This window comes from Astatotilapia calliptera, chromosome 10 (assembly GCF_900246225.1).
Source record: "Astatotilapia calliptera chromosome 10, fAstCal1.2, whole genome shotgun sequence".
In the NCBI taxonomy this organism is placed as follows: domain Eukaryota; kingdom Metazoa; phylum Chordata; class Actinopteri; order Cichliformes; family Cichlidae; genus Astatotilapia; species Astatotilapia calliptera.
The window spans coordinates 21,298,450-21,314,078 of NC_039311.1; the positions used below are offsets into that span (position 1 = coordinate 21,298,450).

The 15,629-nt window shown below is 38.7% G+C and overlaps 1 protein-coding gene across 1 annotated transcript; it reads right to left on the reverse strand.

Annotated features, from left to right (window-relative positions):
• Nucleotides 1-1,324: 1,324 nt before the first annotated feature.
• On the reverse strand, nt 1,325-13,979 carry hspa4a (heat shock protein 4a). The gene is made up of 20 exons (XM_026181895.1): nt 13,911-13,979; nt 13,645-13,800; nt 11,467-11,524; nt 11,210-11,350; nt 10,253-10,375; nt 8,894-8,993; nt 8,445-8,578; nt 7,905-8,149; nt 7,666-7,742; nt 7,274-7,425; nt 6,882-6,988; nt 6,170-6,303; nt 5,885-6,066; nt 5,351-5,434; nt 4,197-4,355; nt 3,575-3,700; nt 3,317-3,424; nt 3,075-3,194; nt 2,787-2,948; nt 1,325-2,343 (listed from the first exon to the last, which is right to left on the reverse strand). The coding sequence occupies exons 2-20, from the start codon at nt 13,749-13,751 to the stop codon at nt 2,131-2,133; spliced, it is 2,532 nt and encodes an 843-aa protein (XP_026037680.1). The 5' UTR covers nt 13,752-13,800; nt 13,911-13,979; the 3' UTR covers nt 1,325-2,130.
• Between the last annotated feature and the right edge of the window lie 1,650 nt (nt 13,980-15,629).

The window sequence follows — 15,629 nt, forward strand, 5'->3', positions numbered from 1 at the left end:
CTCAGAACTGTCGGTGAAAATTATTCTTGGAGCTAGGTTTAATTGAGCTGCATTTTAAAGAGGTGCAATTTCACAATTTGTGTATATTTTCTAAGTTCACTATTTTGTCATGTGTTGAGAAAAACACAGATTAAAAAATTACATGGTCTAACATTTACATTTAGCATAACTGCAACATTATTTTTTCGTTTTTTTTTTTTTTAAAGACTCGAAAGGACTTGAAATTCAAAGTTTCAGACTTGTGACTTGACTCGGACTTTTACACCAGTGACTTGAGACTCGACTCTGACTTGCCTGACATTACTTGAGACTTGACTTGAGGATAAAGACTTGAGACTTACTTGAGACTTGCAAAACAATGACTTGGTCCCACCTCTGCTGTTCATTTACTTGCTGATACTAATATCTAATCAACCAATCACATGGAAATGCAGTGCTTTTAGCCATATAGACATGATCAAGATGACCTGCTGAAGTTCAAACTGAGCATCATAATGGGGAAGAAAGGTGATTTAAAATATTCCCAGTACGAGTATTTCAGAAACTGTTGTTCTACTGGGATTTTCCTACAAAGCCATGTCTTGGGTTTATAGAGAAAGGTCTGAACAAGTAAAAAAATATCCAATGAACAGCAGTTCTCTGTAAGAAAATGCCTTGTTAACACTAGAGGTCAAAGGAGAATGTCAAGACAGCCTAAATTTGGTGTAAAAAATATGAAAGCATGGATCCATCCTGCCTCGTATTAATGTTTTAGCCCGCTGGTGGTATAATGGTGTAGTAAGCGCATGGCCCACTAGAGGACGCCAGGCCCTCCTCACAAAGCATGTTTTTGACTGTATCAGTGGACTGCTGGAGGTCACTTTGAAGGGCTCTGGCATTGCTCATCCTGTTCTTCCTTGCTCAACGGAGGGGATACCGGTCCTGTTGATTGGTTAAGAATGGCCTTCTGTTCTAGGATATACAGCAAACCTGGCAGTGACAACTGATGTGCCATCCTGGTAGAGTTGGACTACCTCGGCCACTTCTACGGGTCGGTCAAAAGCTAGCAGCGCTCTCCTACTTAATTGACCATATCAATATTCAAGAAGTTTAAATGGCTTGAGGTTATATTCTGCTTAAAAAGTGTTTAATTTTTTGGAGCAGTGTATTGTGCAAGGTTGCAGGATGTTTGTAGAGTGTTTGCAAAACTACATTTAAAATAAACCTTATTTTCTTTCTGAAAACTGGATGTAGGATATGCAATTACTACTGTGTTCAAGACAAAAAAAACAACTTTTTCAGCTATAAGTCATTTTATTTTTTTAAATTTTTGCTTCTTTTTGGTGACGTGGCAACAACAGCAGCACCCAAAAAGGTGATTTGTTGCACCAGCATTCACTTTTAAGTAAAAAACAAAACAAAACAACAAAACCCCTCCCAAAACAAAAAATTCAAGGCTACCAGAGAACAACAGACATACCAGTGCTTTTGAATGAGAAAAGCTCAACAAAGAAATACTGCATGACAGTAACTTGTTGTATATAGTTCAAACATACGATACAAGTAAACTCAACAAAAACTCCCTGCTTCCACTTAAACGAAATAACATTATAATCCGAAGTTACAATTGTTTGTGGTGGTGGTGGTGGGGGAACACAATTTTGTCATGTACAACTCTGAACAATCCGTGTTAACTACCAGTGCCTCTGTATGTATACTTACACTCAGACATACCGCAGTAGTTTACATTTTCAATAATCTCGTATGTATAATTCTCTCCTGAACAGCTATTTTGCTTACAAATTTTTCATATCTGACATTCATAGTTTACATTTGCTCTGGAAATGCTGAAGTCATCTTTAACAATACAGCCCACCAAAGCAGCACAGAGAGAAAGCAGTTTCCATCCCACGCTCACAACCTTTATGTCATTAAGTAGTCCGTTTAGTATTACTATTATGCAATATTTTTTGTAGTCAAACAAAATGAGAAATGGCATGCTGAGGCGGCTGGTTGATGCGTAGTGTTGATTAGAGATGCTGTCGTCTGTGTCTTTGAGAGAGGCTACTCGGTCATCAAGAACAATCTCAGAGGAAGGACAGAACTCTGTTTCAGGAGGAAACTAAAACTCAGGGGCTGCAGTGGAAGCAGTTAGTCAATGTCCATTTCAGGGAGATTTTTCTCTGGCGTTTTTGTCTGCTGTTCCGTGCCCGCGGGCGTCGTTTTGTCCGGGTTGCACGGTTGGCTCTCTGTTCCCTCCTGTCCGTTAACCGGCCCATTCTCCGTCTTCTCCTCATTAGGAGGCTCCACCTTGGGTTTGGGCTTGGGTTTAGACAACACTGGGTTGCAGGATGCATAAAGCTCCTAAAGAGTAAAAAGATACACATGCTTAGAACATGACATCACAGTTTTTAAACTTAAATTCTTCAGCTCATACCACAATGACAAATTACTTCAAACTGCTTGGCAGCTACTACAAGACTGTTGAGTGTCGTTTTTGGCGTTGGGTTTTTGTGAAATCTTCAGATGCTCTTAGGCCGTCAGTATAAGGAAAACAAAAGATAATGATGAATAATGATCTTAATCACCATTAAAGTAAAATAATAATAATAATTCATGTTTATTCTGTTAAGATTTTTTTAAGTTGATGTTACAAAAGTATACTGGATAAACTTTGCTAATATGTTCATATTTATATTACTGTCTACTAATTGTAGACAATGAGCCCTTAAAACCCTAAGGAAGCCCATAATGAAGCTCTCTTAAAGAGCATGCAAGTGGTGTGTGTGTGTGCTTTTAATGTCTACCTTAGTCTTGGCCTTGATTTCTGTAACTTTGACCACTGGGTCCACGGTGAGGTCTTGATTGTTCTGCTGGTTCATCTTGCTGTTCATCCAGACCATGGCATCATTTACCTGCTTGTCCACCCTGGTCACCTCCAGCTCATCCAGATGATCATAGAGCTCGTCCTGTTGGGGCACACAAAAGTAAATTTGACAAACGTCTGGGGATTCTTGAGCTTAGTCTGTGATATGTCTGACCTACAGCTGTTCTTAAAACTTTGTATAAAGAGTTCAACAACAAACCCTGGTTACCTTTGCCTTGTAAGCTTCAATTATCTTCATGTACATCTGGATTTGTCTCCCAAGCTCCTCAAACGCTTTCGGCCTCTCCTCAGCTTCCACGTATCTCTCGTGGATAGGCTGGCCAATTTTCTGTTAAAGCAACATCGTCAGTAAGGCCGCAAAGTTATTCCAAATATCTGTAGAGTGAACCATTTTATGTCTTTTTTTTCCTCCCATAAAACTGTCCAGTCATACAATGAGTGCGTAGTTACCTTGAGTTCAGCCAGTTTGTCGATATAAACTTGCTTCTGTTGGTCTTCTCCATCTTCATACAGCCAGTTCTCTGTGTCCTCCAGTTTTAATGAGAACAAATCGCGATCCTGCATGTGAAGCAGTGAGGAAGATTCATTGTTTAACATTAAACACATGCATTTCATCTGAACTGAAGGTTTACACTTAGTTTAAATTGAACAGAATCCAAATGTTACAGAGACGATCAGTGTATGATGACGTGTCCAGTGTGTACTCACTGCTTCATTCACAAACTTCTCCAGGATGCCGTGGAGTTTGTCCCTCATGTCGTACACGTACTCCTCCACGTTGTTCTTTGCATCATTCCTCTCCTTTTCCAGCTTATCCTGCATGATCATCTTACCCTGGAGGAGTCACAGTAAAGTCTACATTAGTTGAACTACTTAGTTAAGTGTGCACCAAAAAAAAACAAAACAAACAAAAACAAAACAAAAACATACAAAAAAAACACCTGAGGATGAAGCAAGACAACATTTACAATTTCAGGTATATTCCTGATGTTACACATGTCAAAAGAAAAAGAAAAAAAGGTGATATTATGGTTTGATTAACTGATTAATTATCAAATGATCAAGAGTTGTCCATTTTTAGGGGCTGTTAATGATAAAAGCCAAATCAGCTCCTCCCTTTTTCACACTGTTGGCTGCTTAATATGTTCGTTTCTATCTTTTGCTGCTTAGACAAATACATGTAAACAGCTACACTATGGAGACACTTCTTTAAATGTTAATGGTAACTAGGACAGCTTAACCCAGGGCCAGTGAGCATCACTAGGCATTACTGCTTGAGACAACACTGTGCATGCACACCACACATTCCTTGTGATTTTTACAGCATTACCTCATTTTCCACAAACAAATTTAGTTCTTCTCCGGAAAGCTGCCAGTCCAAGCTGCTCTCTATGGGCAGCTCCAGTGTTTTCGTCTTTACTTTGGGCTTCTTGGCCTGAGGAGGCTGGTCGTTCTTCTTCTCCTGCTGCTTGGCATCCTCTGTCGTTGTCTGTAATAGCAGAGATGAAACACGTTTTTCCCCCACCAGACAAATCAGCAGTATTTGACTTCACCCTTTTTGAGTACTTGAAAAGCTCCAACTTCAAACGTGCTTTTGTGTTTCACCAGTTTCACAATTGTACCATCTGTATAATTTTATTGTGCTTTTTGTGATAGGTAAATTCTGGCCTGTATTGACTGTAAGTTTCTATATTGTTAGTTTATAATTTCTTCATGAGCCTATGGCTTTTATTTGTTATGTCAAAAGCAAAATTCCACATGATAAAGTATGGATGCATTTTTCGTTGTAAGTGAGAGGAACAATTATAGTTTTAAGCTCTGGGAATGACGACACTTTTGGAAAGTGATGACACCTCAGACCTTCAGAGGGCCATTTGAGGTTTGCTTAAGACATGGTTTTAGAAGTTAGTCTTTACAAATAGAGAAATTTATGTGTGTTTTTATGTTAAACAGCATGCTTCAAAAAAATAAAAAATAAATGAATGTTTTAAATTAAAAAAAAAAGTCAGTGGCAAATCATGTTTCTTAAAATAATGAGGAAAATAAAATGTATTGGATGTATTGGTTACCTGGTGCTGGGCGATATGGTTAAAAATTACAATAATGGTCATATCTTGCCAGACATATATTTCACAATAGACACTGCTGGAGTAATACATATCAAATTTTACATTAGCTCTGCCAAATACTTTTTCCCCAGTGGCAGAAATAAGCTTCCATAAGTATCCATGTACATGTGTATCAGTCTATTTTGGGTTATTTTTGTGTTAAACACTGTAAATTGTGTCTTTAGGGGAACAAGGTTTGTTGAGGAAAGTGAACTTCTTTTACATTTTAAAGTCTTCGGGTTGCTGTATGCGTAGTACTTATACAGAACAATCTAATTTTTCTTCTATATGAACGTATGTACCCATGTATGTACACATGTATGTATATATGCATGTATGGGCATTAGGGTTTCCTTATCGCCCAGCACAAGGTTACCTCCATTTCTTCTGTCTCTATTTTCTTGTCTCCGTTGTCTCCAGCCTGGAGTTTCTGATCCTCCTGGTCCACTTGCATTTTGCTCTGACACACGGTAACGAAAGAAAGAATATACATATAATTAAATTAAAACAACATGTGCTGCTCTGTTGCTGGTGTCATCTATTAAATCTGGGTTCAGCCCATTTTAAAATGGCAGTCCCCAGCAATTATTCAGATGTTCACGTCAAGGTTTTGGAAATGTTTGTGTCATGTGCACTCCTGTTCAAGAGTTGCAATCAGTCTGTATGCAATAGTGTAGTCAGAAACCTTCATTGCTAAAGCTATTAAAGCCATCTAAAGCTTGTCAAGACAAGATGCCTAAATAATACAGTAATGGGGTGGGGCTGGAACTAGGTTACTGATTGAAAGGCTTTCTCAGGCGCAACACAAACAGAAAGCAAACATTTCTCCCGTCTCTTCCTTACTGATATACACATACCCTCTCCATGTCATTAGTGTCTAACAATCAGTGCAAAAGCACATAATACACACCTCCTCTTCCTTCACGATCTGGTCTGTTTCCATTGGCTCCTCTCCTTCAGCAGTTTTCACGACTTCAACCAACAAGGCGCTTGATACACTGAACACACCGTGAACGTTCACCCGAACTTTTACCTTGACCTTTGCGCTCTCCCCTGATGCCTGAGGAGCCACATTCTGGATCAGAAACTGGCCTGCAGAGTTAAAAGTTAGCACTGATGAAAATACCTGCGCATATATGAACAAATAAATAGAAACTCACAGAACTGCATCTAAATCTGAATGAAGTTGCTGTACCTATAGTGGCTTTAGGGTAAGGCAGCTCCTTGGGATTGTTGTAGTAGGCTTCAAGGCTGAATGGCTCTTTCCGATAGAAGGTCAGTACTTTAGAGAAAGGAGCTGCGTGGTTCTTTGGGAAAACCTCACAATCACTGCAAAAAACACAGAAAGAGCAGGTGATTGAGACAAATATACAGGGACAGGACATCAGAATGTAAACTCAATTTTCTGTTCATGTCATCGATGGTTTGAAACAAGCTGTGCTAGCTTACAGTTTTTATTCCAACAACGCAAGTGGTGAGAGAACTGACACGAAGCCTACCATTTGTCCTCTGAAGGTTTCCACCTACTCAACCACCCACCCACCTACCCACCAGCACGCACCAATCTGTTATTTGGCAACAGTTTATAAAACACATCTGAAGTCTTTATCAAACTCAAAGATCATTTATGAGAGGGTTTTAGGGCTTGAAACAGGATTTGGATGTTATTTAGCAAAACGTGAATGAATCCAGAAAAGATTTTTGATACTGGATCTGCGTGGTACATGGGTGTGGGCAAGGTGTGGCAGAAAGTCGTGAAGGGAGTCAACAGTACGAGTTCTGGCTAAGCTTACCCTTCAATATAATAGGAGCAATGTAAACAGGAGGACAATACATTCAAGTATTAAACCAGCTGCATTAAAGGGATGTTTGTGCTACTTTCTGTTAGATTCAAGCCTAAAGAGTACCTGAGTCCTTCCTCTGCAGCTGAATTCCACTTTAGGGAGATGGAGTAAGGGACAACATCTGTAATTGAGAACTCTCTCACTTTGAAAGCTGGTGACAAGATGGCACACTGAGGGGAAAAAAAACACAACAACAACAAAAACCAGAATTTTAAGGTTAAACTTTTGTGTTCTTCATTTTCAGGCCAAAAATAGTATTCAGTATTCAGTATCAGTATTTGTGAATCTTTTTTGTTTTGTTTTTTTAAACTGTCTCCAAATCTTTCACAGATCACAGCCTTCAGCGATCCTCTCATAGGTCTCCCTCCTGGTATAACACAGCTGTTACTGTGTGAGTCTGCTGCCTGAGTCACTGTGGGGATCAAAGTGTTTGCCATGTGACAGGCATGCTGTACCTGCAGAGCACAGCCCCTGGCCACGGCCTCGTCTGCATTTAGGGTGGTGCTCAGCTCTTTGCCGAAGAATTTGCTGATCCGCTCTTTGATGGCAGGGATTCTGGTGGCGCCACCCACGATCTCAACTGCATATATATCCTCCTTTTTCAGCTCTGGATACAAAAAACAAGCGACAATCACGAAACAAAGCAGGTTATTTAGGTTTACAAAGTAATACGTTTCATATTTGTTTCATTTTATTTTTAAAGTTGAAAAGTAATGATTAAAGGAAGGCTAACGTGCTGCTATTGTCCAGGGGGAAGGGCTACCACAGCAAAGCACATGACTGAATGTGTGAGCGTGCACGTGCCTACAGGGATAGTCCAGCTGCTATTACAGTCTCATGTACTCACTGGCTTGTTCCATGACGCTGCGCAGGGGACCCTCGACTTTGGCCAGCAGCCCCGAACACATCTCCTCAAACTGGCCTCTGGGGACACATGATCATAAATTATTAATAGGTGCAGCCAACATGCACACTATGGAAAACTCCATTAATTTAAGAAACAACACTATTCCCTTTTTAAAATACTTGTGGCTACATGCTATATGCTGATCTTATTCTCTTATTTAATTTAACTTTACTTCTTACCTGTTTAGTTTACTGGAAACATCAATATCATTCATGAAGCACTCAATGTTGAGAGGGAGGTCAGAGGAGTTGGCACTCATCAGCTTCTTGAGCTTCTCGCACTCCTGGTAGAGCCGCACAAGTGCACGGGGCTTGGACCTCACATCCAGCTTGTACTTAGTTCCAAACTCCTCGCAGAAGTGGTTGACAAGGATATCGTCAAAGTCCTTGCCACCAAGGTCTGAGTCAAACGCAGTGGCCAGGATCTAACAGTAGAGAAGGTAAATATATTAGTAGTAGGTAGAAGCAAGTTTAGGTTTTGCCTCTGACGATTTTTGATCCCTCCTTATTTTTCAACAGCATAACCCAGAACACCAACATCACTGATAGTCAGAAGTGTTCACCACTGACCGTAAATGCTGTATTTTTTTTTTTACATTTATTTAATAGTCAGGCCTGTTTATTGACATTAGAATATCGTAAATATAAGATTTAAACAGAATCCACTTTAGTAAACTTGCTAACTCACATGAGCACTTTCAGTATTTATCCATCACTCACCTTGAGCTTTCCCTTATTGAAGGCACAAACTGACACCTGGTAACCAGAGTGGCCCAGGTCCACAAACACCACTATTCTGGGCTTCTCTTCTGGAGCTGGCAGGTCCTGCTTGTAGATTCCATATGCCAGAGTCACTGCAGCAATCAGACAGAAGCTTCAGGTTATTTTCTGCTCACCGCTGCATCCAGGAACTAATTAGTACTCCAAATTCCAGCTGCACTATGCTAAACTAAATCTGCTCGAACTAATGCAATTGTTACTGCAATGCTGCAAATGTATATAAATAAAATGTAGGGCAGGTTTAATGCTGTGCATCTATTTCACTGTATCTCATGGTTAAGTTATAAGCTAATGCAATAACCATTTTCAACGTGTTTCTGAGTAGTATGAGATTAAAGGCTCAACAACAACACAGCAGACTTAAAGATGATCTAGATGTTTCCATGAACCTGCAGTAGTCTCGTTCATCAGTCGTAAACAGTTGAGGCCAGCGATCTGAGCTGCGTCCATGACTGACCGTCTCTCTGCATCAGTAAAATAGCTTGGTACCTAAGAGGAAAACAAAAAAAAAACATTACATTACACTATTCCATATTTAGGATCAATCTGGGCCCCTCAAAGGAATAAATCACCCATCTCACAAGATTCATAACCTCCCTGGATAAAATTACCAAGTTAGTTACTCAGGGTGCCAAAACAAAACAGCTCCTTGTGGAAAAGATCACAGGCTAAATTTAGCTATTGGCAACAGTACTAATAACATGTCATCCATCTCCAGAGCTGATGTAAACCTTAAGTTTAGGCCCAGTGAAAGCAAGGGCCTCAAAGTGTGAGCTCTGTAACATTACGTAACAGATCCTTATTCTGTGCTAAAGAAACACACGCTTCCCACTCTTCAGCTTCGAGGTACAAGAGACGAAATAAAGCTTTCAGACAAGACGTGTGCTGAAGTGCTCAGGGCTCAAAATGTGACAAGAGCAGGTGGCAAAGCATTTCTACACCTTGCAGGCAGCTGTCAGCCTGCATATTTTACCTGAGCTGGTAGAAAATTCAACAGGATGACATTAATCGCTGGCTGTCAAATGACAGGATGTAAATCTAATGCAGTGTTCTATTCAGGTACAGTACACAAAGTCACTTTATGGCAACTTAAAGATTCATCATGCAAAGTCACTTTCACCAAATAAACAAACAACTCCTAAGACATTTAAAGCTACCTCCATAAGATCTGTTGTTACAAACCTAAGCCTGAAAAACCATCTATTGAGACCAGGATAACCAGGTGGATTAATAAAAGACCTATCCAATCCTATTTAACACGTCTCATAGAGCTTAAGTAGGGTTGTGCCACATTATATCATCCAAAATCTGGAAGTTTTAACATGATACAAAAGTATTATACAGGAAATCATTGCTGTAGCAACGCCATGTGTTTAGGTCCTCTAGTGCAGACAACAATGAGACAAGCCCAGGAAAGTCTGACAGTAAAAGCACCGTGTCAGCCTCTAATGATGATTTAGTACCTAAAAAGGAGGCGACTTCAACACCCTCTGACACACCACAATACTTTGCGAAATATGCAAGAAAACTGGTCCTGCAAAAGGTACTTGAGGAAGAAGTCATCATCACCAAAGCTACGAAGGAGCTGGTAATGTGCAACCCAAATGTAAACACGTGAATCAACCAGGCGCGCTGGCTGCACTCAGTGTGACAGGACGAGCAATCGGTGGATGCAGTTTACATGATGGAAAAGGAGGGCTATAAGCAGCTGGTTAAAATCCCTGAGCCAGGATGCAACTAATGCTTACCGAGATGACGCAATCTACTACTGGTTTCTTGAGTGCACTTTCAGCAGTCTCCTTCAGTTTGGTCAGCAGCATGCCAGTTACTTGCTCAGTGCTGAATATCCTCTCTTCTTCCATGTACATCACCTAGAAATTGGTAATGAGGTAAAAGATTACTGTCAGGACAAATCATACAGCTGTCCAGTAGAGTAAGATGTTTGCTGCAGTGTACACAAGACATTTTATGTTAATATTTCCATTAATAAGAAAACTCATTAATTATTTAAATGGCTATCTCAGTTTCATTTAGGGTTTTTTTAAGATGACAAAAATATGCATATGTGATAAAATATGGAAAAGATGCAGATTGCAAAGCCTTGTGGTTTAACAGGCAAAACCAGGTTTATGTATTTTGATTTGATTTGATATTTCTTGTGCTCTTATTTATCCTGAGGACTGACATTAATCATCTCCACGGGGACTCTACAACATGCCACTCTGTGCCTTTGCAGTGTGCCAAGCGAAGCATTGTCATTTATGCACTTGCAATAACTTTGGGTATTTCTGGAGTCTCACAGTCATCATCTGTTAGTGCCAGAAATGTGTACATTTTTCACATTTAGGCAGTCAGCAAAGCGTACGGTTCATATCACCAACACAATTATCATTTTGCCCATAGGATAATATTCCGAGAGACAAAATCCCTGCAGAAATAAGTACAACATACTGAAAGTGTTTTTAGGATTAAATGGGAAGATGAAGTAGGAATGCTATGAATCAGAGCAAAAAGTATTACATGACGCACTTCTTAGAGCACAGCATGTAGTGAGTGGAGGATGCAACATAGTCAGAAATAAGCTGTTGTATCTACTGTGCGGTCTCTCGGTTAATTTTCTTTTAATGGTCTTTTTTTTCTTTTGATTAATTATTTCCCATCAGCTAAGCTGAGGGCAGAAACCTGGTTAGAAAATACAATCTTACTTTTATACCGGTGGCCCCAGAGGGCATCGGTGCCAGCTCGTACACCAAGTTAGACTTGGCCGACTGGATGTAAGGATCTGTGAACGCTCTGCCATGTAATCGCTTGAAGCTCTGCACTGTGTTCTTATAGTTGGTCACCACCTGAATAAAAAAAGAAAGACAAAACAGGAGGAAACAAAGCCAAGTATTAACCACTTTTTACATTTAATTGTAAATAATTCTCATAAATATGACCGTATCGGTGAATTAATTTTTACCTGGCTCTTTCCAGCAGCTCCTATCGAACGATTTCGGGGTCCAAACGATACAAAAGACCTGGACACACACGAGTCAAAATGTTAAGCTACATTAATGACACAACTAGCAGAGCTTCACATGATAGTTCAGTGACCAATCTACACTGGTCACAATTTTTAACTAGTTGATCTCAGCACTTTTCTAAATAATCCTTGTTGAAACCTGGACTGAGGCTCCAGACTGGCTTGTTTAAGTTTTGAGTTGTCTGTACTATATAAACACAGGCTGAAGTGGTGTGGTAAGTCCACTTAAATCACACAGGGCTTGCCTCTCATCACCATCTCTATCAAACACAGATGCTGATGACACAGAGTAAGCGTTGCTATGAACACACAAGTGGAGTGTGGTGATGTCAACAATACAAGTCTCTGAGGAGAGTCACTCAGCGGATGCTGATCTTCAATCAAGAACAGGACAGGAAGTTGTATGGTAAATAGACTGGCTGTTATAAAGTGCTTTTCTATTCTATTTGAGCACTCAAAGGACTTTTTACAGTGGTGTTTGTGATGTTTATGATGTAGTAGAGAGTAAGTTCACAAAAACAGTTCAATATTTGTCAAAAAATGTCCAATATTCATAATTTTTCAAAATTTAATGCAACATATTTATGTGAGCAACAGACAAAACGTTGTGCAAGTTACCAGGAAAGTATTTGTTTTCTTTTTACTCAGTAAGTATAAGCCTTTACAGAACAAAGTGTGTTACGAATATTCAACATGAAATTCTGTGTTTAAATTCTGAATGTGAATTTGTCATATAATACATATATAACACCCAGCACGCCCCTGCGGGCGGTTTATCCTTCAAGCTCGGGTCCTCTACCAGAGGCCTGGGAGCTTGAGGGTCCTGCGCAGTATATATATATATATATATATATATATATATATATATATATATATATATATATATATATATATATTACACCAAGAAACTGTGATGTATAATCTTTCTATTCACCAAATTATCTTATACGTGATCTACTTCTCTGACACATGTTTGCCTTGTAAATTTGAATAAAATTAAATAATTTTTAAAAAGTCCAGGTTGATTCACAATAAAGTATCTTCAGCAACTTAATGATGTATACATATTTCATATAACCATGACATAAAACCCATTTTATATATATTATATTAAATTTTTCTGACTTTCTGACTAGTAGGTGCACATCTAAGCATAAATTGGGCGTTAATGCTTATCTTTTTCTTTCCCTGTTTAATACAAACGTTATAAATAAATTACAATATAATAACTGGTCTTATTTCATTTTATTAATACTCTTTGGGAGGGAATTCTAAATTGTAATGATACATCTATAAATATACCAGTTAATCATTCAAAACCAGTGACAGTGTATAACATTCAATAACGCTTGTGTGCTTTATATTAACGTTGAACTCTTACAAAAGAGAAAATACTGTAAAGACTTTAAAAATTAGTCACGATGACTGAAATCTAACTAATGGAATTACAAAATGCGCCATGAACCCAAATAAGCAGAATTCAAACAATATTAAAAAACCTTTCTGATAACAATATGTTTTTCAATAATACTTTTGCATAATAATAAATACTATATAACCTTACACCGTTTAAAACATGAAAGGCTAAAAGACATAAAAATTTGCTAGAATATTCCAACAAGAGATTGGCCGCTGTCGTCATCGTACAGAGCATAACGCAAGGCGTACAATTTGCCACACGGGGCACACCGGTTGGTCGGAGTTTACGCCTTGAAGACAAGCACAACTAATTAAAAACGACAGGTGGCAAACACCGCCCGGTCGTGTTTTAACCGGCGAAGCCACACCAATTCTCCAAACTGTCATTACCGTTAATAAAACTATGAGCTCAGCTAACTTGCTTAGCTTCATAATCGGTCTTGGAAGGCGGTGTGAGCCTTATGAGTTAATTTCTAGATGGTTCCATGCTCACCATAGACAGGCTGAGAAATGTATCACTAACTTACACGGAAAAGCAGTTCAATTTCCCAGCAATGAGCACAAATGGTCGCTGAAAGCAGAGAAGTTGCGTTCACGTGTATTACAGTGACACAGGTGAGACAATACTTATAAATGAAAACCTGTCCTGTGTAGCTATCCTTCACAAACTATAATAAGATTTTACTTGGTACTTACGGTGTACATCTGTCGCTGTACTCATTGGCGATTGTCTCGATTCCTCCAGCTCGGGCTACAGCTACATAGCAGCTTTGAAAGCCCAAGTCAAATCCCACCACTGACATCTTGAGCGATATGTGTCTCCTAGGTTTATCTTTGTATACAGTATGATTTCTGTAAAGAAAATAAACCTGTAACTAGATTTTAAAACATAAAAAAGATGCTCCAGTCAAGTGAAGTTGTTAAGCTGCTCTGTCTTAAATACTTCTACTCATAATCCACACCGCTGATTGTTGCCGGTGTCTCTGATGTGTGTTGGCAGGCTGCAGCGGCAAGGTCTGCTTTACCGTCTCGCCCGCAGACATCGCGAGATTTACAGGGTTCTAGCGCTCTCTGGACTTTTCCATATCCACGTGAAAGACAGTTCTCCAACAGTCGAGGTGTAGGGAGAAAGCTCCATAAATTTCTTCTTATTTAATAATAAATAATAATAAAAAACTCCAAGTTTAAGGTTTACAGTAAGTGAAATCAACAAATGACTAGCTTGATGAATTCTGGAATCGAATCAGGGTGGGGAAACAAAAATAGACTGTGATGCAAAAAGTGATGAAGTCATTTTTGTCCCCTTTTGTTTTGGTTTTTTTATTTTTGTTTTTATTTTATTAGAAATAAAAAAAAAATGTAAATGACCCAGCTCAGAGCAAAGTCATGGGGAAAATAAGAAAATATAATAACATTAAACAAATTAATTATAAACAACTAAAGCATAGCAATTTTTAAAGTCGTTGTTACTGAAAAAGATTAGTTTTTAAATACGTTCTCCTTAGTAATTTTCATGATATAAAATTACCAATCATTATAAATAATTAGTATAAAATAGTAGCTGACATAACACTTTTTTGGTTTGGTTTGCAAAAACAAAATGTCATTTATTTAAGAATCTATGAAACAGAGAAGAGAGCTGATGACATGTAAACGCAGCTCTGACAAATCGTAAATGCAGGTGGGTGTGGTGACACTTGACTGCTGAAAGTGTGCACTGCGTTGGTGACAGATAACTGAATGCTTAACCTCAGTAACTGTTTCCACAGAAAGTGGAAATAAGAAGCTGGGGAGAAATATGATAAACAGAATGTTTATATGCCATTATATGCTGATTGTAAACGAAACATTATTATGTGAGGCACATTTTTTCCTTTAATGTAGTATAAATGAATCACATGTATCACAGTACTGCACTAAACTCTAATTCATTTATATTTTATTTGAAACATAGGAAATCAATGCACCAAGATATTGAAACATGTTCAAACCAAATGGAAATACAAGAAAAAACTGAGTTTGTGAGTTTGTACACATATTTGGATAATGCTTTTGCTGTATTGGCAGTGCGTTTGGTATCACTGTCATGCTTTCCAGACTGTATTGCACGGAGGATCAAACTCTGACTGTGCTTTTCTGCAGTCATAATTGATCAGTTTTAACAAGAACTCCAACACCATGAGATTTACATGATGGAGGGGATTCATATCTGCATTTTGTTTTACAGATTCTGCAGACACTCACAGTTGTACGTCTCTCCTGACCTCTTTTGCACAAACTGATGATGATTCGACTCACAAATTTCAAATTACACTGATTTTCAGACCACTTTTTTTTTTTCTAATTTAGCATACCTCGGGCTGTTTCCCATTCTTAAGAATGGCTTCTTGACACTCACTCAGACCATTTCGTCAAACAGATGGATTAAGAGTCAGGTCTTTACTGGATTTTGTCCTGTTTCTTAAGGATGACTTTGAGATACTTCTCATCTGCCGAAGAGAGCTTTTTTGTAGTTGTCGATTACAATTTAACGACATACAATTTGAAATTGTGTCTTTAATTGTCTGATCTGTATTGCCACCATACTCATTTATCACTTAGATGGCTTTTGTATGTTTGAATGATTCATAGGTCAGAGTTAAGTGTTACATACACAGACTGGACTGAAACGGAGGGAAAAT

What these genes read in the sequence shown, in the direction of transcription:
- hspa4a (XM_026181895.1), bottom strand. Translation starts at nt 13,751, where the DNA reads ATGTCAGTGGTGGGATTTGACTTGGGCTTTCAAAGCTGCTATGTAGCT. An exon ending in TAGTAGATTGCGTCATCTCG is followed by an intron (nt 8,994 to 10,252) that starts GTAAGCATTAGT and finishes TTTTCCTCTTAG; the next exon opens with GTACCAAGCTATTTTACTGA. An exon ending in TTGAAGCTTACAAGGCAAAG is followed by an intron (nt 2,949 to 3,074) that starts GTAACCAGGGTT and finishes GTGCCCCAACAG; the next exon opens with GACGAGCTCTATGATCATCT.